This window comes from Manis pentadactyla, chromosome 14 (assembly GCF_030020395.1).
Source record: "Manis pentadactyla isolate mManPen7 chromosome 14, mManPen7.hap1, whole genome shotgun sequence".
In the NCBI taxonomy this organism is placed as follows: domain Eukaryota; kingdom Metazoa; phylum Chordata; class Mammalia; order Pholidota; family Manidae; genus Manis; species Manis pentadactyla.
Window position 1 is genome coordinate 12753828 of NC_080032.1, and position 24136 is coordinate 12777963.

The following is a 24136-nucleotide window of genomic DNA, read 5'->3' on the forward strand; positions in this document are numbered from 1 at the left end:
AGCTGCCTTTTGGGTTTTCTCCTCATAGCGAGGAAGAGCACTGTGCTTGGAGTCCAGAGACCCATCCCAGGGCCTAGCTTCTGCATTTGCTGAATGTGTGGATTCTAACTACCCACAACGGACCATCCATGCGGCCGACGCTGAAGACCACTGCCCTTGTCTGTTTCAGCTGTGAGAAGACACAGGGTGTGCTGCTTGATGAACCCAGGGCCCAGGCTTTCCCTGGATGTGGGGACACGGGGGCTCCTGGCACGCTGCCAGGAGAACACGTGCTCTTCAGCATTCAGTCGGTCTGTCCATCTGTGTTGGCAGGACCACAGGAGCCTGAGGGATGGGCAGCAACGAAGGCGAATACATGCACATACACACACCACTACTCTTTTTTCCCTGGTACGTGGATCACCCGAGAGGCCTGGCCAGTCGCCCGACAGAGCGTCCAGTCTTTGGCACTGCTCACTCAGTCGAATCTCTCCCCACGAGCTTGCTGGCTCCCAATCCCTAACAGGCCATCTGAGCACCTGCTCCATGCCCAGCCGGGCTCCTACAGCTTTATGTGCCTGATCTCTGGTAGAATAGGTATCATTCTTACTCCCATTCTGTGGATGAGTAAACAGAGGCCCAGGGAAGGGAAGTGACTCACCTAAGGTCACAAGGCAAGCAAGCAGCACAGTGGGGCTCGATCCTAGGTCTGTGTGTCTTCAGAGCCCTGCCTCTCAGCCACCATTCTGCACCGTTTCTCCAGAAGAGAACCATCGACCACCAAAGCCCCCTCCTCACTTCTGCGTAATTGTCATCACTGAGTTGTTGTTGCGTCTGACCCAGAGGCCCCAGCTCAGCTCACCTGCCCTGCCCCCCACTTAAGTCCCAACAACTGCCTGGTGCAGGTAGGACAAGACCACAGTCCCTTACCAGAAACCCTGGGGCCAGGTGTGATTTGGAATTCAGAATTTTGCAGTTTTTGGGATAGATACCTGTGTTCCATCCTTCGTGATGTCTGGGACAGCAGCTCTCCAGACTCTGCAGCAAAAGGTGTGGGGAGTTAAGGTCATGGTATGTCAATCCCTGTTGCGTCTGCTCCAAAATGAGTTTTGGTGCCAAGCTTCTGGATTTTTGTGTCTTGGGATTTGGGGCCTGAATGATCTTCCCATATTGCTAAGCAGCAGACAGATGCTCCTTCAGAGGGAAGTTCACTGCATTGCCCAAGGCCATGGAGCTAACAAGGGGTGAAGCCTAGGCTGGAACCCTGTCTGTCAGGTTGGCTGTGACTCCCCTCACTGCAGAGTCTGACCAGGGCCCACTTTTTCTGTCAGGGTGAGGGGTCTTCGCATCAGCTGTTGAGGGCCTAGATGCTCTCTTGCTTGCTTGGTGCAGGCTGAGGGCAAGGGGCACTGGGCCCCGGGCCCCGGGTACACTGGCTCAAGCTAGTTAAGCCAGAATCATCCATCTTATTTGTTTTCCTACCATAAAGCTTGTAATGTGACAAACAAGACCACCTGAAAGTGGCCCATAATGGGCCCAGGCCTCCGGTTGCAGGGCCCAGGCCCTCTTTGGAATTTGCTTCTTCCTGCAAAGCAGGGGTAGAAACAGGGAGCCACAACCAAGGGAGAGAGGAGAGGCCTCCTTTCCTCTTGGGCCACCCCAGCCCAAGAGCAAGCAGCGGGAAGGGGTGGGAGGGCCCAGGGTGTCAGTTCTCACCACAATCGTGGGCTAACAGGGAGCAGCCTAATCACACACACAGGGGAACAGACAGCAATCGGGCTGCTTTCGCAGGCTGCACTGCCAAACCCCTGGCTCAGGAGATTAACTGGGTCTGTTCTCATCCTATATTTTAAATCTGATAAGGAAAATATCTATTTTGAGGCATTAGCATAATATATCAGCTGAGGCCAAGGTATGGCCCTGGATGTTGATGGGGGCACCTATCCTCCTGGCATCCTCCCTGCCCGGAGAGAAAAGGGGTGCTCTCTAACCCCAAACTGCCAAGGGCCATGGGCAGATCCTGGCCCTGAGCTCACAGACACTAGTTATTCAGCACATGTGCACCTACTACATGCCAGGACCTAGGCATGGGGCTGCGTCTACGCTGTGGGCACACTGGCCTGTGGCTCTGGGTACTTTCACATGTGTTCTTTCCACTCACACCCACAGCAAGCCTGTGAAGCAAGTGTGCTGAGCTCCATTTTACAGATGAGGAAACTGAGGCCCAGACTAGGGAGTCCCTACTCTAGGCCACACATTCAGCAAATGCAGAAGCTAGGCCCTGGGATGGGTCTCTGGACTCCAAGCACAGTGCTCTTCCTCGCTATGAGGAGAAAACCCAAAAGGCAGCTCGCTGTGTGACCTTAGGCAGGTCTCTTGCACTCTCTAGGCCTTGGTTTCCCCATCCAGAGAAATAATGGTGCCGTTCGCTGTGCAGGGAGCTTAGCCATCGTGTCCTTGTTTCCTCTTCCCAGTAGTGACTGTTTTGTGGGCTCTGGGAGCAGGTAGGTCTGGCCTTGTTCTGTGGCCTGATCACCAAGAGGTGAGTGACTTGGGCTGGCCACATCACCTCTCTGAGCCTCAGCTTTTTCATGCGTAAAGTGGAAATACTACAAAACAATGTACATCGCACATGGAGCTGGGAGCCTCGTGCACAGAGTGAGCACGGTAGGTAGGAGCTGCTGCTATTATCAGAGGGTACACCGAGGCTCAGAGAGGCGGTGTCTCAGGTGACAGCTTGGAGGTAGGTGGCCACGCTGGGGTGGGAACCAGGCGGTGCCTGACTCCAAAGCCCAGGGCTTCCTCTGCTTCCCTCACCAGGCCAGGCTGGGTTTTGCTGACGTCCTGCATGTGTGTGTAGCATCGCTATGCTAGATTAAAAGAGAATTTAGGACTATAACAGCCAGATGTATGGTCCTGGACAGGATTTTGGACATTTTGGAGATAAATGGGGAGAAATGTGACTATGGCCCGGGGAATTAAAGATGAAAACATATTGTAGGCATGTTGCTTAACCTCTCTGGGCCTTGTTTTCCTCATCTAAGACAATGATTGGGCCTGCCACACAGGAGGTGCTAAGAAACAGCCAAGAAGCTGGCCCAAAATTAGCTGGAAGCCAGGAAGGGCTGGGGGAGGAGGCACCTGCTAGGTGCTGGGCCCCAAGTGAGGTGCATTATAAAATGAATGAAATGAAATGAGAATGGAGACCTCCCTCGAGAGGCAAAGGGATTGGCCCAAACACACTCGGCTGGAGGACAGGGCCCCGACCATGCCTGCTGGCCTGCAGCCAGCTGCCCACCTCGACAGGCTGCCAGCAGTCCAGGGGACGGTCTCGGGGAGAAAAACTCACCCACAGAAAGAACATGGGTGTCACCGCAGCAGCTACTCTGTCTGGTGTGAACCACAGTATTTGCTGCCTGTGTGCCAACACGAAACCTCTGCCAGACCAGCGGAGTTCTCTGTGAACTTCAGGCTGTGAGGGTGGGTGTTAAATCCACAATCAGCTGCAGAGGCTGGATTGCAGCTCCAAATGCAGCCTGGAGAAATTGCTGCTTTCCAGCCGGCAGAGGGCGCCGGGGCTCTGGGACCAAGTGCCTCTTGGGGAGGAAGCCAGGAGGATGGAGAGCCTGTCGGCGTGTTTCTCCAACAGTGACCCCAGGGACCTCAACAGAGGGTCTGGACAAACTGGGCTGGGTGCTTCTACCCAGCTCTGAGCACCATTACTGAAACTGCTGGGCTCTGAGAGACACCCTCTCTCTCAACACAGGACAGTTATAATAATGAGCTTTTACGAGTACTTACTATGTGCTAGGCACCGTGCCAAGGGCTTTACATGCATTTTCTCCCTCAGTCTTCACGAAACCTCTATAAGGTGGATATTACTATTATTTCCATCTTCTAGACGAGGAGACTGTGGCCTCCAGAGGCCGACTGGCTTGCCCAAGGTCACATGGCTAGTAGGTGGCACAGCTGAACAGGAGCCCAGGCAGACGTGAGTTCTCAAGCACAATGAGGGCCTGTGGATGTGACGTGAGAGGTCATCCAGCTCAGGGTCTTCAGCCCTAGCTGCACATTAGAATCACCTGGGGGCTTTTGACAACTACTCCTGACCAAGTCCCGCTGAAATTAGTTAAATCAGAATGTCTGGGGCCAGGCATTCCTGCGTGGTCTTGACTGGGAATGAGAACTAGTTTGCAGGCAATGACAAGGGGCGATGCTTGCTGCAAATACAAATTGCCTACAAATGTAACAGCAGAGACAAGTGGCCAGGACTGGGTGCCAGCAGGCCCATGGGGTGGCCGGTGGTGGTACTTGGGATGAGGTCGTGCTGGCCAAGGCATGCAGATGGCTGCTTCACTGGGGCAAGAGTCACAGGTTGGCCTCTGCTCCAGGAGTGACACCTGGTTCTCAGGGAGTGAACACGAGGAAGCATCTCTGGATGCTTCCCAGGAAGCCCTGGACACTGCCATGGGCATCTATGTGATGCCAGGGAGCTCCCAGGCCTGCTTCCTGCAGTGTGACAAGGCTGTCAACCAGCACCATCCTTGAGAAAGCACCTTTAGGCCCTGGCTGCTCATTCAAATTGTGCGGGCAACTCTGGAAAAACACCCAGGCCCAGGACCTACTCTGACCAAGTACATCAGAATCCACGGGCAGTAACAAGGGCAAGGATGGAAAGCCACAAGAATCACAACAAACCTGTCCAGGCAGAGGCTTGGAGGGGCTGAGGGCAGGCGCTAGAGTCAGGCCATCTGAGCTGGAATCCTGCCTCTGCTGATTAGCTGTGTGGTCTTGGATGAGTTGTTCAGCCTCTCTGAGTTTTGGTTTCCCAATTTGTAAAATGGGGCCAAGACTAGCAACCACCCTGCAAAACTGGAGTAGATTGAGAGATGGTGTATGTACAGTGCCTGGCACATGGTAAGTGCTCAGTATTAACACTACCATTTCATGCATTTTGGGTTTTCAAGAGTGGAAGCAGGCAACCCCCTCTCCCCATCAGTGACATCAGGGCCATCTTTTCCAGACAGCCTGGAGCAGACAGCCCTCAGGACCCTGGCAGCAGCAACCCCAGGCAGAGCCCTGAGCGGGGAGAGAGGCCTGGCCGAGGGGGCAGAGCTCAGATTCTGCTCTTTCAGCCAGTTCACCCTCCCTATGAGAACGCTGGGAAAGGGGCCAGCTGCCCCCTAGTGGCCAAGGGTAGAAGCGCACTGAGCCATTTTAACCAAATTCTGAAATCCTGGTCCCAGCCCCCAACTTCCTGCCAGGACTCTCGCAGGTCCAGGGCTGACCTGCTGGAACTTCTGCTGGCAAAATATTATCTACAGGGTTTTTTTTGATGGATTCTACCATTTTAGAAAGAGCCTGGACTGGTAATATAAATTTCAAATAGGACCAGGTGGGTGCCAGGCACTGGGCTACAAGCACTTAAGTCTCTTGGCCACCCAGGCAATTTCAGAAAGTTTTAAGACCTACAGATTTCTATTTCCAAGGCTTACAAAAGCCTGTGAATTAGTAGACGTTCATGATTCCAGGAGACAGGGAGCTTAAAACTTGCCATTTTTGGAAAAGCGGGCTGGAGATGTGCTGGTGGGCCAAGAGCCTTAATATCCTGACATCAAACCGGTCCAGCCAAAGCCCTTTGGGAAAACCCCACACCATCTCTGAGACACACAGCCAAGGGAACCAAAGCCCTCCTTTTTGCCAATTTCCGAAGAGCTCCACTAAGAGAGTGGCTGGAACAGGGACTGGAGCAGAGGAGTCAGGTGTGGGTGGGTTGCCTCTGCTCCAGGAGTGACACCTGGTTCTCAGGGAGTGAACACGAGGAAGCATCTCTGGATGCTTCCCAGGAAGCCCTGGACACTGCCATGGGCATCTATGTGATGCCAGGGAGCTCCCAGGCCTGCTTCCTGCAGTGTGACAAGGCTGTCAACCAGCACCATCCTTGAGAAAGCACCTTTAGGCCCTGGCTGCTCATTCAAATTGTGCGGGCAACTCTGGAAAAACACCCAGGCCCAGGACCTACTCTGACCAAGTACATCAGAATCCACGGGCAGTAACAAGGGCAAGTATGGAAAGCCACAAGAATCACCACAAACCTGTCCAGGCAGAGGCTTGGGGGGGCTGAGGGCAGGCTGAGACACTCTGCTGTCTTTGCAAGGAGTGAAGTATTGTTTACTCAAGAACTTTTTATTCCCCTTTTGCTGTCTTTTCTGCAAACCCCTCAGGTACAGACAGGCAGAGACTGCAAATCAACCCTGCTTTCAGCCAACCCTGCCTTCAGCAAGCAAAGACCATCACCTGAATGCCCCCTGGGGGCCCATGGTCTAGCTGGAGAGATGAGGAAGCCACCAAAGTGCTAAAGAGTTCAAACAGATGGCAGGTGTGCAGGGAGGAAGGCACAACAAGGATCACCCTGCCAGGGGTCAGGAGGACTTCCTGCAGGAGGTGGGAGAGGCCGGGGACCTGGGAGACGGGTGGAAGTACAGAGGTGGAGGGTGGGGAAAGGCACGTTGCTCCAGAAACAGACCCTTGCACCTGGCACCCAACTAAGTGGGCCTGGGGGTTGAGGCAGAGGCCCAAAGCAGATTGGGTCTGTGGGAGCTTCAGAGAGGACAGGACAGCCCCTCACTTCTCAGGTCTAAAGTCTCTGAGGACCCCACACAGCCCCACTGTCTGGCCAGCTCAAGAGAACGCAGAATACACCATGTCTTCTGGGCAGCCCAGCCACTGCAGGTTCCAGGCCCCAGTGCTGGGACTGGAGGGCCATGGCCAACAGGAGAGGCATCAGAGGCTGGGGGCCTCTCTGTCAGTTTCAGGAGCCGCATGCCCATTGGCCAGCGCAGAGGCCAAATTCAGTACCCATAATAATCCAGGAAGGGGCTTCTTGGTGGGGCTGCAGCATGGGCTCATCTCACAAGCCACCCAGGGCTTGCTGGACGGGGGTGTCCAGGGAGGTGTCCAGGTGGACGGAGACACCAGAGGCACCAATGCTAGTCTCCCAGCAGTCAAACCCACAGCTGGTCAGCGCCTGCTTCGTGGCCTCTACATCTGGCAGCTCCAGATCTGGAGGGGAAGAAAGGAAAGCAGCAGGTCACCCCTGACAATCATCCGCTACCTTGGAGGATGTTTATCCCCATTCAAAGGCCTGGGGACCAGGACTTCCTGTTGGAATGCTGAGCCTTGCATCCTCTCTGGGGGAGTTCTGGAGCATAGTTAAAATCATGGGCTCCGGAGTTACACGGACCTGGCCTTGTCATGTATCAGTCATGGGGACTCAGACAAGTAACTGCCCCTCTGTAAGCCTGTCTCTTCATTTGGGAGTGGGGCTAATGATGATACCTACCCTCAAGGGTCACTGCATGGCTTACATGGGAAAATGCAGGTAAAGTGCCTGGCATAGCACATGGTACACCACACACGCTCCAGAAATTTCCTCTCCCACCCTCATCATTGACCCTGAGCTATGAACCAACAAAGTCTGCTGAAGTCATGGTGTGGTGACTGTCTGAGGCCTGGGAGTCCCAGTGAGGGGAGGGGAGGCCTCTGCAGCCACTGCGGGCATACAGCAAAGCAAACGAGAAAAGGTGGGGTGACAGGGGGAGAAGGTAAAGAAGGAGAGAGGAAAGGCAAGAGGAGGGGACAAGCACAGAAGGAAATGCAGGTGGATGGGGGCATTTAGTGCCAGGTCCTGAGGCAGGTGTGGTATGTTGATTAAACACACCGGGAGAACCTTGCTGACCCCAGCATCAGTGCAGGGGCTTCTCCAAGCCCATCACATGGCCCTGCTCTTTCCCTAAAGACTAAGGGGAAAGAAAACCATTGGGGTTTCTTTTAGGCGTTTTTCATTTTGATTCTTTAGAAACCCCTTTGTTTTAGAGCAAGTCGGTCCCCATCCTGGCCACATCAAGAAGTGAGAGCAGGGCATGTGAGGCTGACTTGGGTAGATGGGTGGTGATGATGTTCTGGTTATTTCTCAAGCTTGTGGGAGGCTTGGCAGGTGGAGAGGCGGTAGGAACAGCCACTACATGAGCCCCTACCACAGCCTAGCCCTGCGCCAGGCTCTCTACATGCATGCTCCTCCTTGAATCTGGACAATAACCTTACAAATTAGATGTTCGAATTCTTTACCAATTTAGCAACAAAGGCCTAGAGAGTTTAGTTAACCTGACCAGCGCCACAAAGAAGAGGGGAGGATGACTGTTAGCAGACTTCCTCCTCCCCAGGGAATTGCCCGGGTAGAACCTTTGTACGAGCCCAGCTGGCAACCCTGCCCATTGCCCCAAACCCGTACCTGGCCTGAGGAGCGTGATGCCACAGCCCCCGCCGCCCGCGCCAGTGAGCTTGCTGTGCAGTCCATGGGCCATGGTCACCCGGCAGAGCTGGTCCAGCGAGGCATGGCCTACACCGAGGGCACTCAGGTGGTGCTGGTTCATGTCGATGAGCTCCTGGAGGAGGAGGCTCAGTCTGTTTCTGCTTGGCCTGCCTGAGGCTGAGGTCCTCTGTTCATCCCAACCACTGGACAAGCCACTGGTTTGGGAGAGCAAGTGGATTTGCCTACCAGCACACTGGAGAGGAGAGTCCCTCTCTGTTGGTAAATGGACTTCTCTGCCCTGCAGCACTTCCCATGGGACTGGGATGGAGCTGGTGGAGAGCCCGTGTCCTGGCCTGGCCAGTGAAGCCTCTGGCCATGGTGACTGGTCAGGGATGGGCCAGTGACCCAAGCTGGGCAATCAAGGCTCTCCAAGGGTTTACTCTGCCTCTTTCCACAGGAGCTGCTAAAACTGACTGACTTCAAAGGTAGACAGCCAGAGTTATCTGCCCTGCACATGCTCAGAGACTACACACAAGATGGAGAAATTTCAGACTAGACTGTTTTGGCCCCTGGATCCAACTATGCCTGAAGCTGTTCCCTCTGGTCTTCTCAATTATGAGCCAATAAATTCATTTTCTGCTAAAGCCTGTTTGAGATGGATTTCTGTCATGTGAAGAAGTTTTAAGTAATATGCCATCCTACAGCTGCCTCTGGTACTGATTTTCAGAGTAAGACCTGCTTTGTAGTTCCAGCATGGTCACAAGTGGACAAAACAGTTAAATGTTCAGATTGCTCTGATTATGCATAATAAAATTCCTGCTCTCCCAAGGACCAAGTGAGATGCAGGCTGATGGAATAATAAAACAACCTCTATCTCTGCCCAGGCACCCCTTATTTACATTTCATTTACTCCCTCAGCATTTGCCAAATAACCTTCAATGTGCCAGGTACTGTGCTAGATGCGGAACTTTCAGAATGCACACCCAGCTATGGTCCCTGCTGCTGGGAAGTTAAGAATGTGGGACCTCGAGTCAAGTAGGCCTGAGTTTGAGTTCCAATTCTGCCACCTCTTGGCTGTCTGTCCTTGGGTGTACGTCTTGGTCTTCCACTCTGAACCTCAGTTTCTCCCTTTGTAAAACAGGGATTATAAGAATATCTGCCTCATTGCTGCAAGGAAGAGATGAAGTGCGTCTTTCACACAATGCCAGGTGAGTACTCAGCAAACAGCAGTTGCTATAGAACATTTATGGTTACATCACCATCATTCCGTTTTACAGAGGGGGAAACTAAGGCTCAGAGAGGGAAGTGGCTGCCTGAGGTCACCGAGCTAGTAGAGTACTGAGCTAGCACCAGAAGCTGGATCTGCCTGATGTAAAGCTCACATTACCCTGCCTCTGAGAGGGCTCTCAGCATTGCTGCCGCCACCTGCTTCTTGCATAGGTGGCTTGACGGTGTGCGGCCAGGAGTGCCCATGTGCCGTGAGGGTTGCCAGTCACCGAGCTGTCTGCTGAGGCCCACACAGTTCTCCCACTCAGAGTCGTCAGGCAGGGTCGGGTTAGACCTCCCCTGCAGCCCGCCTCACACACCCCAGCACTTCTGACAAATGGGCAGACAGGCGTGATGGCCCAGTGGTGGCCCGGGATGCCTTTCACCAGCCCCGAGGGCTGGATGTGAGGGAAAATTTCTGGGGGCCTCTCTCTGCGCCTGAGCACCAGGTGTCACGTTGCGGAGGCAGGTTTCAGACACCTGTCATATTCTGATCCAAAATCTGTCAAGGATCAGATGACAGGTTGTGACACTGGAGAACTGCTCGCTGGTTGGAGCACAAAGCTGTCCAGGAGCTGAGCTGCACACTTCAGCGGCTGCCACAGCTAAAAATATACACAATGTATAATCAACGTGCTGTTCTATGCATTCTCTGGAGGCTCAACAGGGTATATTTTAGGCAGTACTCTATCATTATTAATTTCCTACTCAGGAGAACTGTGTTCCCTCTTTTCTACGTGAACGGAATTGAGAGCCAGCGAGGCAAAGGCTGGGGGAATGGAGGCCAACGGCTGGGGGGATGAGGGCAAAACCACAGGAGGTAGATGCAGTCCCTGCCCCTGGTCCACAGAAGGTGCTCATTAAGGACTTGTTGACTAAAAGAATAAACAAAGTCAGTTTGACCCTGGCTCGGCCACTCACTGGAAACCCTTGGAGAAAATTGCTCTCTGTAGGTCATTTTTTGTGTCTGTAAAATGGAGGCAACATACCTACATTTCACAGGTAGGTTGTTGTAGGGATCAAGTGAGAAATCATTTGTGAAAAGGCTTGGCAGAGCAGTAGCTTCCATTTATGAAAAAGGCTGCAGGTCAAATGTATACAAAAGGACAGGGAGGCACCAGGCGACAACTGTGGCAGCTGTGGGTCAAATTAGGGAGTGGTGGGGACTGTGGAGAAAGGAAGCCTTCAGGCCTTTCTCGAGGGGGCACTTTCTGCACCTCCAGTTGACTGCGGATGCACAGCCATGCCAGCTGGGACTGCCTGGTCCTCTGACTCCTAAAAGGAGGCCAGATGGCTTTTTAAACATCAAGCCACATTCACCAGGCCAGATGGCCCGTATTGAGGATGAACCTGAGCCCTCTGCATACTGAGCTGGTGGCTCATCAGGCATTGTGCTGTGTGTCACCCTCAAGACCTCACTGCACCCTTAAGACGCTCCAGGGAGGCCCGCAGGGGTGGGGTCGGGATTCAGTCCTGGGCCTCATCAAATCCAAAGCATGAGGTCTCGACCTTTACGCTAGAATTATGCAAAGGGTGGTGGCTGGGGGAAGACGCTGAAAGAGCACTTTTAGGATATGTCCGATCCAAAGCATGCAGGTGATACTCACTGAATGAACAAATGCAGTTAGCAAAATTAGCTGAAAAGAAGCGGCCAGGTCAATCACTCCTGGGCCTATGGAAGGTGACGGCAGTAATATCCCAGTGCTCCTTACACGTGTGAACCCAAGCTTGGCCCATGGCATTCAGCACTTCATTTTAGCTCCCAGGGATTCTGAATGCAGACTGGGGGGCCCCTGTCTTAGACAGTGGTGCAGGTGAGTGACCCCAGGTCCTGCAGATGGGCTCTTACCTCCAGCACAAGGTAATGCTCTGGGGCCGGAGCCGCTGCCATCTCTCCCAGCACTCGCTCACACTCCAGGGAAATGGCATCTATGGAAGTCAGGAGGGGGGCCACGATCTCTGGGAACTGGAGGGAAAGGAAGCAGGGAATGTGAGGCCTAGGGACAGGCAGACACTGGACAAGCTGCCCTGGCAATGGTCGATGCCTGCCCCGAGGAAACCTCCTCTCCTTCCAGCCTGGTCTCTGCCTTGCCCAGCTGCCCCTGGAGGGGATTCTTGCTGCAAAGCCAGCATATCTACAATCTCCATCCTGCCTCCCAGCTGGGGTGTCAACAGATACCACCTCCTCTTCTGCAAAAACTGCCTCCCCAAGTTCCCACCACCCCATCCACTCCTCCACTAACCCAAGAGGCAGAGGGAGAGCTTGAACACCCAAACGGGACTGCCACGGCTCAGCTGGAAACCCGCCTAGGAGTGGAACAAGAAGCACCTTAAGCAGCCTGCTCCTGACAACTGCCACCAGGGCCTTGGTGCTGCGAGGGACTCTGGTGTTGGTCAGCAGGATCTGTAGAGCTGGTGGCCTGTGGGGTGAAGGGGGTCCACAGTGAGCTCAGGATGGAGGAGATGGGTCAGGGGTGGCAGCAGTCCTGGACTCCACCTCACCTCACAGCGGGGCAAGCAGAGACCCAGGGAGGTGGCATCATGGGGGAGCTGGGGGAGCATGGGGCTCCTGACGCCCAGCCCAGTGTGCCTGCCGCCGACCCCAGAAGCGCCTCTGCTTCAGCCCCTAGACAGATGGCCATTTTCCCTTGGTTTGTACCTGCTCACTCACTCAACTTCAAGTGGGCACACCTATTATGTGCTAGGCACATGTCAGGGGGCCTAGCTCAGCCTGGTGGTGGTAGAACATTCCACATTCATGGAGTCGGACATTCAAAGTCACCACATCAGGGTATAAGAAGGAGCCAAGCTTCTGTCATGGAAAACTCTGGAGATATAGAAAGAAAAAGCAATGGGACCCAGATGGTCCCAGAGGGGGTGGAAGGGGAAGATGTCCAGGTCAGCTGGTGGGGTCAACACTGGCGCAACAAGAGAGGGCTTGCAGAGATGCCGGCATCCCAGCATGCTGAGCCCATTCCTGCCCAGCCTCAATGTGCCCAGACCAGTGGCTCTGGCACAAATCCAGTTGAGGTTAGAGGGAATCAGTCACCCATCTGGCTGCCCTGGGTAAGAGAACAGAGGATGCAGGGTAGCATAGCAAGCCCGCTCTTTGGCACGACCCCACTGCCCTCATCTGCCCTCTGAGCGTCATGATTCCTCCTAAAGCCACAATCCCAATTAGCTACCTTTGGGGATTCAAGCCACCATTTATTTTCATCCCAACCTGTCTTTCCGGAGACCGGGGATAGAGGGCAGAGAATTTGGATGAGCTCTGGGCCAAGACCACTGAACACAGGCAAATCCCTTGATACCTTTATTTGCTTTTCACAATTCAAGACTGTAAAACCCAATAGGGCTGGAAAAGGCTGCCAGAAACCTGCTTGATCTCACCGCCCATAAACCCATGAAATTAATATTGATTCTCAGCCTCGGAGGCCAGCTCTTTTCTTTTTTTTAACTTTACAAAAGATGAACATTCTGTTTGGCTTTTCTCTTCTCTTTACAGATAAGCCATTCCTCAGAAGGGCAGCATTCTGGAGGCCACATCTTGATCCACTTCGCAAACAATGCATTTTTTTAATGGAGCGGCACCATGTGTGGTTTGGGGAGAAAAGGGCTCCTCCTTAAGCCATCGGCTGGATTAATGTGGAGTCTGACCTCCTGCTTTTCGGAGAATCCACCATCTGCACACCGTGGCAGCTGCCACCAGCAGCGACAGTGACCTGCTCTGTGTTCCCATCCATCGGGGCAGCAGCTTGCTTCATCTTTCTTAGACAAGCCCCCTGCAAATGGGCCTGCTGCCAGCCCTGCCCGCCCCACAAAACCAGGGTTCCTATGACAACCAGTGATCACCACCCAGGGCCATGCCCTCCAAGTGCTTGTGTGCACTCAGCCCGGCTAATTCTCCAAACACACCTCATCCCCACCCTCCCTGAGTGCTCACTCCACTCAGCTGCTCTGGCCTCCTAGCTGCCACTCAACACGCCAGGCAGATTTCTGTCATGGGGCCTTTGCACTGACATTTCCTCTGCCAGGGACTCACCCCTATCTTCCATGATTCACTTGTATTTCAGGTATCTGCTCAAATGGCATCTCATCAGCGGCCTCCCTGACCATCTAGCTACTCCCTCCTTCCCCTCCGGCCCCTTGCCCTGCTTTCTCTGAAGGCACTTACGACTGCCTGACATACTCTTCAGAGCAATTCATTTGTTGGCTGTCTCCTCCCACAAAATGTGAACTTCAGGAAGGCAGGACTTTTTGGCCCCTGCTAAGGCCCCAGCAGCCAGCATGTGGTAGTTATCGCAATAATATTTGTGGAACAAATGTCTAAACTTAGAAACGAGCTAAGCACTTTATCGATACCATTTCTGATTTCATGCTTAGGATGAAATCAGAAAATTTCAGAGGCCTCAGGAAATTTGACTCATCCAAGGGCACCCAGCTGCCAAGTGGCAGAACTGGGCTCAAACCCAGGCCTCTGGACCCATCTCTGTCCAACATACATACCATCACCAAGTAGCCACTAAGAACGCCTTAAGCCTTTCCCTGTCTCCCTCCACCATGGAAACCCTCCACCACTCATCTCTTGATTCCCCCAAGGGGACTGGGGATGTGCCCGGGCCATGTCTTGATTGGTTTTCTATTCCTGGGGCCCAGTTCTCTGCTTAGGATATACAACAAGTCCTCAGGAAACACTGAATGACTAAATGCTACCTCCCCAAGGAAGGCCCCCAGATCTGCAGCCTGACCTATGATACCCCTCACTGTCCTCCACAGTGGCTTTAGAACCCTCGGTATGCCTTCTGAGGACAGTCTGCCTGCCTCCTCCAGGAGACTGTGAGCCCCAAGGGGCCCAGGCCTACACATCGCAGAATCCTGCAGACTTCTACTCCTGCTGCACGGGAGGGATTCAGTCCCCCGGGCAGAGCTGACCCAGCCTGGGCCCTAGGCTCCAATGCCACCGATTCCAGGAGCAGCCAGAGGAAGCTGTCCCATGCTCCTAAATGGCTCTGCTTCCTTCTCTATATAGAGCAGATGTTGTCAACCAGGGAGATTTTGCCCTCCAGGGGATAAGTGGCAATGTCTGGAGACATTTTTGGTTGTCACAACTGGGAGAGAAGGGAAGTGCTACTGGCATCTAGTAGGCAGATGCCCAGGGATGCTTTTAAACATTCAATAACGTACAGGACAGTCTCTCTGTATAAATAATTATCCAGTGCACAATGTCAACAGTACTGAGATTAGGAAACCTTAATGTAGAGCCTCAGAAAGGCAGCCTTAGCTACGGGAAGCCAACAGAGCTGAGGCAGGAAGATCTCAGAGGTGCAGGTGTAGCAGGAACGCAGCACCATCTCATGCCAGGTCGCTGAGCCACTAACGGAGTGGCCCAGCTGGCGAGGGCAGCGGGCCAGGACCTGCTGCCCACCTACAAAGAAGACTGCCTTGGGTAAAGACGTTGAGAGAGGGCCCTGGGACCCTCATGGCTGTGGAAAGACCCACCAAGGCTGCAAAGTGCCCTGGGACAAACACCATTACCCAACTTTATCTAAGGCTCAGGAATAGCCCCAAAGCACCTGCCCCTGCGTGTCCCCCAGAATGCAAATAGAACAAAGAATGTGGAAATGTAAGATGCATGTCTGTAATTCCAATTACTCCAGAGGGAGGAGGTAAAGAAACAGAACAGGCTGAAAGTTGTTAACTGTCACCCCAGCTTTCAGCTGCTCAATCCTCCCTCGGGCTTCAGCCCCAGCCCTGCCTTGAATGCCGGCATTATGGCAACTCTCACACTGTCTTGTAGCGGCTTTTGTGTATATTGTCTCTGCCTCTCTCCTCCCCAAAATTGTGTCCAGGATCTCTTTATACCCTCACGCCCTAGTACTATACCATCAGGAACGCAGGAGGACATCAATTCTTGTTTGCTAAGTGAGTAAGATGAATGAATGAATAAATGAATGAGCAGCTAGGGTCTAGGGCAACAGCCACTTTCTGGAAGGCAAATGACATGGGCATGCATGACTCCCCCCTAATCTCTTGGCAATTTAAGAGCTGAAGTGGAGAAGGAAAGAGCAGGGCTTCCTCACAGCTGATGGCCTAGGAGGGCCACATCGAGGGAAAGCCTGTGGGCATCTGCCCCCCAGGTTACTTCACAAAGAAATAGAGCTCCGCCGTGAGATGCATCACTGCAGTCACGATGCGAGGTGCTGCTCCGCCCCAGGGTTACCTCTTTAGGGGTGAAATCTTCCCTTGTTGGTACCGGAGAGCTCCTCCTAAAGAGAGAAGGCAGCGGGTCAGAGCTGCAGGTGCTGTGTCTCTGCCTCTTGGGGGAGAGGCTGCATTCCAGGTGGGGTTAGAGGTTTACCCCACCCAGGGATAGAATAAGCACTGTAACTAGTCATTTTAGTTACAAAAGGTCCGGCAGGGCACGGAGGCACTCCTCACCGCACCGGGGAGCCCTGCTAGGCCTTGGGCTCCAGGGTCTCTCCCATCCCTGCCAGCTTCTCTCCCACAGGCCATGTGGTGAAGGTGGGGCTCAGAGCTGTGGCCAGGTCCAAGAAGCAAGCGTCCTCACCAGAGGGCAGCCATAGCTTGGGCGGTTTGCAAACTCCGTAGCTGTGGCTCTTTGGCTTTAATGTACACACCCTCCCCAGCCCCACCCCAGAGCTCACTGAAGCTGTAGGTTCGCAGGCCCCGGGCCAAGCCCCTAGAAATTCGGATTTAGGAGGTGTGATGCAGAGCCCTAAGATTTCTCCCATTCCCCCCCAAACAGGACAATACTATTTTCCTCAGAATGCATAAGTTCTAATCACCCAAACCAACAGAGCCTGGGCATGTACGATTGTCATTAGAATTTTTAAGATAATAAAAATAAATAAGCCTGAGGCAGCACCTACCCCAGGTGCTGACTGCGTTGTCCACTCCGGAGGGGTTGCCATGAATCACCCTCTCCCCCTGGAAGGCCCACTTGTTGATTAATTCCAAATCCTCCGTGGCCCACCTGAAGAAGACACAGAAATTCACCTTTACAGTGGTGGTCAGTGGGGAGCCAAGTGGTCACCATGGGCAACAGAGAGCAGGGTCCACAGATTGGTGGGGACCAAAAGGCAAAGGGGCTTGGGTCCTTCAACTCAGACAGAGAAAAACATGGCTCAGAACCTTCAGCTATAGAACATGCCACACATTCCCTTCCTGTCCCTTCCAGCTGGCAGAGTGGAAGGCGCCATGGCTTCCAGACATACGGTCCTTTTTGCCTCTTACTAGCCGAGTGGCTCTGAGCTCATTATCTAAGCTCTCGGAGCCCCACTCTGTGCATCTGTAGAATGGAAACTCAAAGGCCAGTTGTGGGTGTGTCAAATGACAGCAAGGTGCCCTGCAAACAGCAGCCAGCAGTTATTGCTATAAAACACTCCTACCTAAGCACAACTGCTCTGGAACCTCGCCCACCTTTAAGAAGAGCAAGCAGAGGCGTGACTTTCCCAGAGCCCTGCAAATAGCTCAAAAGAACGACCATTATCAACTGCATTCCAGGTGCCTCAGACACCCCTGGTGGGCCAGGTTTGCTCTGGCCATCTCTGGATCTCTCCCAAGCCCGTGGCCATGCTGCCTTCCCTGGAAGGGGTGTAGGCTCATTAACAGTTTCAGCGAACAGATCTAAACACATGAGTGTCAAACAAGGCCAATGATCATCCCACTGCTGGCCTAGCTCTCTCAGCTTGTTTCCTTCCTGTTGATCCCTTGCCCATGGAATAGCAGAAGCCAGCAGTGGGGTTTTGCAGCCTCTGAGTGCAGGGCTCAGTGGCAGCCCCTCGGTTTTCTTGTCAGTAAAATAGGGACAACAGTGCCTCCCTCACAGAGGATATGTGAGATGGAAAGAATATGCAAGTCCTTTGTAAAATGCCCAGGAGTTGGTATGTGCTTTACATAAAAGAGGCCACCTAGGAACATGGCTCCCATATTCACTCCAAGCCCACTCCAACCATTCATTTGCTGTGGACCCTTAAGCAAGTCAATCATCCTCTCTGAGCCTCTTTCCTCATCTGTCAAATGAGGATTTTATGGACCTCCAACTCACATGGTGGTCGTGAGGCTGTGACTGATCATGAGTTACACTGCACGTGTTACTGACTACCAAGTGCCAGGCATGGTGCTGTTCTCAAATGGGCATTTGCTGTAATCCTCACCATAACCCTGCAGGGAAGGTCAATTACTATCTCCTGTCTTACAGAAGAGGAAGCTGAGGCTCAGGGGGGTAAAATCGTGTTGCCAAGAGCACAGTGCTACTCATGGAGACTCACTCATTTGTTCAGCATTTATTGACCATCTACTATGTGCCTGTGATAAAGTTCACAGCAGGGAGCGAAACAGACAGGGCCCCTGATTGCCTGAGCTTGAAGTCTAAGGGAGAGAGTGGATGTCAGTAAGCATCAGTGTTTGTGCCTCAAGAAGGGCACTGCAGGCTGCGTGGAGGACGCCCCATTCTGACAGTGGGGGAGCCAGTGGGTCAGCAAGGCAAAATGTTGGGGGAGAGCATTCCAGCCCTAGGCTAGGCAGCCAGTGTGGTGTCTGGGACTGGACAAGAGCTGGCCCTTTCCAGGACCTAACAGTGAGGGAGTGAGAAGGGGAAGGGGCCCTTCAACAAACACAGGTCTGCCTCCAGCTCTGCTCTGCTAGCACAGTGTGTCCCTCAGGGGGCTCACACTCCTAACCGAGTCTTCACAGAGACCACATTCCAGCTCCTGATCTGGAAATGCTGGGGTTGGGAGGGCAGAGCTGCTCTCTGCAAAGATTCTGAGAATGACTGGGTCTTCGGGGAGGTGGGAGAATTGGTTGGAAAGAAACAGCATGAGAAAGACCTCACCCACCTACACACACACACACACACGCACGCACGCACGCACGCACGCACACGTCAGCTATGTCTCTTGAAAGGCAGAGCTGGTCTGTTGGCCTGCAGGTAGGCTGTCTCTGCAGGGGACCTGGGGCGACCAGCCCTGCATAATGCCAGTTATAATCAGCCATCAGCACACAGTAACAAGCAGCTGTCCCAAAGCCTCTTTCCTGAGTCACCATGTTAGGACAGGATCACCAAATGTCAAGGCTGGAAGTGGAAGGTCCCCTGAGGGATCATCAGGTGCAGTCCCTCACTTTCAGATGAGGAAACAGAGCCCCAGAGAGGAAAAGGGGTCACCCAAGGCCATGCAAACCTTTTTTGGAATTCCTGAAAACTGGCCCCTCCTGTCATCACCCACAGGTCCCTCATCCTGCTGGATCCTGTCCCCAATGAACAGCTGCCTCTTCCTGCCTCTCCCCACCCCAGCTTCTCTCCATACGCAGCAGCCCTTCAAAGTGACTCAGGGGAGTGCTGCCAGACATATAACATCAGCAGTCTCCCGACCAGCGGTGGCCACGAGGATCAATTCAGCCGCCGGGCTTAATGTGAATTCAACTGTATTTTGACCTCCATGTCTCAGAAGAGCAATGACTGGCCGTGACAGGGTGCCCAACAGGGCCTGGGGAAACAAAACCACAGTATTTCAGTGCAAAGGAAGAACACCTTAATTCAAAACCAAACTCAGGAAGACACAGTTCTCCAGCCTCAGGCCAGGGCGGCGTGTTCTCTGGGTCTTGCTCCTCTCTGTGCATGGAGGGCCCAGAGGTGCTGCTCTGAGTAGCAGTACACAGTCTGGCAGCCAGCACTGTCTAAGCAGGTTTCTCTTCTGCTGGCCATGCTGGAGGTGGATGAGGCATGGCACATGGGCTCCACACAGCTGCTATGCAAGGTCCCCAGCGGAGGGCTCCCTTGAGACAAGTGGGTCCAGAGACAGGCCTCCCCAAGAGGCTGCCAGGCTGGACTCTGGGGCCTCAGACCCAACTCTTGGGGTGGAAGGGGGCCAGGGAAAATTGCATAACCCCTGTGCTCAGGGTGGTTTCTCCAGGTGCTTTCCCCAAGTGACAGAAACGGTCTGCCAGCAACCCCATCCTGACAAGCCTCACTGACTCCCAGTGAGAACTGCTCTGCCTGGATGAGGGCTTGTCAGAGGGGAGATGCCCTCAGCTAACGGACACACCCTTGTGGTTGTTCCTTGGCACATGAAAGTTCTTTCCCATGACCATCTGGTATTACCTGGCGACCCCCATCTCAGCATTATCATCACCATCACAGAGGACACTGAGGCCCCGAAGGGGCAGTGGCCCGGCCAGGTCCACAGCGAGCTGAAGGTGGAGGTGGGCCCAACGGCCCATCTAACCCACTGCCCCCTATGTCCGGGCTCAGGTCCTGAGCCCCTGAACCCAAAAGAGGCAAGGTCGGCATGGAGAGAAATGGGGGGTGGGTGGACAGAAGAGGTTCAGCACAGGGGTGGAGAGCTCAGGCTCTGGATTCAGACCACCTGCGTCCAAGTCTCGTTCTGCCATCACTAGCTATCCTGGGAGAGCCGTCTGGCCTCTCTATGCCTCAGTTTTCTCATCTGCAAAATGGCCACATGACACCTCTCACCTCACAGGGTGGCGGCAAGTTCTCAGTCCAAGGACCTATACTCAGGTCGTGGCGCTCAGGAAAGGCAACAAGACCAGGGTGAGGGCCAGTTACCTGCTGGTGGACTCCCCACCCCTCAGGGGGTTGGGGATCTCCTCACACGCAGTCAGAAGGGCGGCTGCCAAACACACGGAGTAGGCCGCGCTGGAGCCGAGGCCAGCGCCAGTGGGCAGCTCCGACCACACGGTGATGTCCAGGCTGGGCAGGGCCCTGAAACACAGCAGGAGCAGGGCAGGCAGTGAGGTGCCAATGCTGAAACACGGCCCAGGAAAGGACGTGGGCAGGGCCCGACTCCAAGCAGTTGGCTTAGTTTTCTGAACTCAGGAAGATTCCCCAACCCCAAAAGCATCCCTACTGGATGGCAGAAACCCATGGTTAACAGACAACTTGAAAACAGGTGCCAGCATCATTTAACATGCTATACTGTCCAGCCAGAGCTCTTCCTAAAGTGCCTTGGGAACCACCAACCATTTCTCTATAAACTCCTGCTTCTCCACACAAGGGAAGCTCTTTCATGGCCCTGCTCAGGCTGGGCCGCACACGGGCTGGTCCCCCTGCCCAGGATGGCTCTGCTCCTCTTTACTCCCCCAGGGAAATTCCTACCCACCCTGCAAGGCCCTTCTCAAATGTCCCTTCCACTGTGCGGCTTCCCCTGGCCACCCACAGAGGCCTTTCCAGCAAGCCCAGCATGTACTCTTTCATAATCTTTCTCCACCTTGTCGCAGTGTGCTGTGTGTTCAAGGATGCCCCACCACCACCCCTACCCTGGGCTGGAGTTTCCCAGCTGCAGGTAATCCTGGCCTGCTTATGTTCACTGGAGAGCCTAGAATCACTGCCTCCTACTTTCCCCCAAGTGAGGACTGTCAAAGTTCGTGTTCTGTAACTCCCACTGAGTAATTCTCCCATTTTCCAAACAAAATTATAATACTAAATCTGCCTTTTCAAACTATACATGCCTACCCCACCCAACTCAGGGGACTCCAAAGTGCCTGCTGCTTCCGGAAGGGGACATGCCCCCCCTCAAGGTGAAAATCGTGGCACTGGACAGCAAGTGTAGAGACATTTATGAATGTGTCCCCTGCACAGTGCCTGGCACCTGGTGCTCGCTTAGCCAGTGTGTGTCTGCTGCACAGGTGAAGAGCTGCCTCTTGAGGTTTTCCCTTTGGGTTCTGGACAAAAAGTAATTTTTATAACTAACATATACCAAGATATGTGCCGGGCTCTGTGTCACTTAACCTCATAAGAGCTGTACAGGGTAGGTACTATTACTACCCCCATTTCGCAAATGAGGGCACTGAGGCTCAGGCCGGGGAAGAACTTCCAGCAAACTAGTAAGTGGCTGCCTTGGGGTTCGAACCAATATCTGACTCTCTGCCCTGCTCTCTACCACAACATGACATGCCCCAACAGTACTGCCACCCTCATAGAGCTGGCTTCCAAAGGGCAAACAACCCAGATCTTATCTCGAGGGGTGAAGTAGACACAGGCCTTCTCTCTGCTGATCATGGAGTTTCCCTGGAGCCTGTGGAATGTGGAACAAGGGTGTCTCTGTGGACATGGCACAGGAAGAGCCACACGGTGTATCCAAGAATGAAATCCGGCTTTGGTTCTCCTGAACTGAAGAGGCCAGAGTCGTCGATGTTGGGTTAAGAATGCAAGTGTTGGTATTAAAGTGAGTTGATTTCTCAGCTCTGCCACTAACTAGCTGTGTGGCCCTAAGTGTATTGATCTGAGTCTGTTTCTCCCATTGCAAAATGAGGATAGTGCCTCTCACATGCGGTGGTTGTGATCATTATTAAAAGCAGACCGTATATCAAGTGTCCAGCATGGTGGCCAGCACATGGTGATGGCCAATGGCTACTATTACTAGAAACCAGGAAGGGAGGGTGAGCATTCTCCAGCAGCCCAAACAACAGAAACCTTAGCCCATTTGCTAGAAGAGACTGAACCAGGACTCCTCCCCAGACCACACACCCACCTCTGCTTCCGGCAGATGGACAGGTACAAGTACAGGAAGGCCAGCACAGCCAGGCCCTTGTGGTTGGCAGAGTCCTCGGGGAGGTCCACCACCTCCTTCAGCTTCTCCACCTGCTCTGGGGTGGGTGTTGTGACGTCACCTGGCTCTATCACATACGCAAAGAAGCGACATGGATAGGTGAGAGGGCCTCAGGGGCTTGGACAGTCACCAGAACACACAGAACTGTAGTTTGACTCCCACAAGTAGTCATGGGAATCAGACTCTAGATGCACATGGTCTGAGCACCACCACCAAGTCTGTCAGTGGCCTTCAGGCTTCAGAGGCTTTGTGGCCTTAAGCACATGACAACCTCTTTGAACCTCAGTTTCCCTCCTTGGTAAAAAGGGACCACAGTGCCTCTTCACAGGGTTGTCAAGAAGATAAAGGTAAATAAGGTGCACAGAATCCCCAGAATGGCTCACAGGAAGTGCTTAGTTAACAGTTGTTTTAAAACACACATACACAAACTGAACACTAGCTTCATTGCTCAAAGGCCTGGACCTCCACTGTACAAAACGAAAACCAAAGGCAGTATTACCTTATTCCCCAAATATTTTCCTCTCCCAAACACAATTAGCAAGAGCAGGATATTCAAATAAAACCAGTGAATGTGAAATATTGAGATTTGGGCAAGAGGCAAAGGCCAGGTAACAGTTTCTTTTCCAGGGCACAGAGGAGGCGGAACAAGTCGGACTGGCTTTTCTTTACAGAACACTCCCTGGGCCCCAGTCAAATTCTGAAGGGAACATAAAATAAACCGAGCTGGGTGTGCCTGTGTTAGGAAATTTTGGGGTGGGGCACCTATTAAGTACTGTGTTTTGACTGAATTAATGACACATGAAAGGCCAAAAAGTGTTCCTAGGGTTCTGTGATGGAGATGCAATGGTTTGTTAAGAGCCTAGGCTTTGGAGTTCAGAAAGATCTGGGTCAGAATCCTCTCTGTATCACTGCCAAGCTGGGTGACTCAAGGGGTTTGGCCCCTAAATCTCAGTTTTTTCATCCATAAAATGGGGATGAATACCTCCACCTACTGCCGAAACAGTACTAACATACATAACACACTAGGTCAGTAACATTTTCATTGCATGAAAATGCCCTATAAATGCAATTGTGTTTATTTCTATTAGGAGGCAACCAAAGAACAATGAAGAAAAAGACAGCAAATCCTTGCAATCTAGCAGAAAACATGTCTTCAAAAGTCTCTGATTTCTGTCGCCTCCTTAGAAAGGTAACTAACAAGCCCCCCACACAGGTACTGCTCCCAGCAGCACAGGCCTGCACCCACCTCTGATCCTGCCAGATCCTCACAGCAGGCCTCCCAGGCAACACGACTCTGCTCAGCTAAGCTCAGAGGGTCAGGTGACCTGCCCGGGCCCACCCAGGCAGTCAGAAGTGGTGAGACATGTGTCACAACACCTGGCTGCTTCCATTTATGCTACTTAGACATAAAAGCAGCAGCCAGTCCTTGGGGAACATTTCCAGCCTGGCTGGGCAGCCCTGTACACCACAGAAAGCAAAATCCAGGTTGTTCCGGATGGCTGTTTTCTGAGGCATGCTTCAAAGAAGTAGCCCTTAATTGAAGGCGTCCCTGGAATCACCCAGGGGACCTACTTCAAAATACACATGCCTGGACCCCTACCACCACTCCTGATTCTCAACAGGAGAGGGGCAGGGCAAGGAATCCATCTGTATTGCTAAAAAAAACAAAAACCTCTCGAGGGGATCTCAAGGCGGGATGGGGTTGAAAATGATTGCTCAAAAATGGGGGTTTTCAACTGACTCCATCTCCTTACAGCAGTGGGAGTGGCTGAGTGGCTTGCTCTGGACTAATTCTCATGGGGGACAAGGAACAGTTTGGAAAACAGCCCTAGAGGATTATCACTGGCCTGGCCTATGCTGCCTAAGAAACACTTTTCCAAACCACGAGGCATCAATCCAGAGGAGACAGCAAACTGAGAACAGAAAACACACTCCAGCTTCGGGGCAGGTTTTTTCTGAGCGGACACAACATTCCCGATGTTACCAAAAATGA

The 24136-nt window shown here is 53.1% G+C and overlaps 1 protein-coding gene across 4 annotated transcripts in view; it reads right to left on the reverse strand.

Annotated features, from left to right (window-relative positions):
• Positions 1-24136, reverse strand: part of MVK (mevalonate kinase) — a 67978-nt gene that overhangs the window by 39948 nt on the left and 3894 nt on the right. For 3 of the 4 annotated variants that reach the window (XM_057492298.1, XM_057492299.1, XM_057492297.1), the window contains exons 4-10: positions 22066-22210; positions 20142-20297; positions 16447-16550; positions 15777-15822; positions 11886-11976; positions 11406-11522; positions 8270-8423 (exon numbers count right to left, since the gene is read on the reverse strand). In XM_057492298.1, the coding sequence (XP_057348281.1) occupies positions 8270-8423; positions 11406-11522; positions 11886-11976; positions 15777-15822; positions 16447-16550; positions 20142-20297; positions 22066-22210 (813 nt within the window). Of the gene's footprint in view, positions 1-6144; positions 7042-8269; positions 8424-11405; positions 11523-11885; positions 11977-15776; positions 15823-16446; positions 16551-20141; positions 20298-22065; positions 22211-24136 lie in introns of those variants that run through there. The other variant, XM_036904027.2, reaches the window with a different exon arrangement.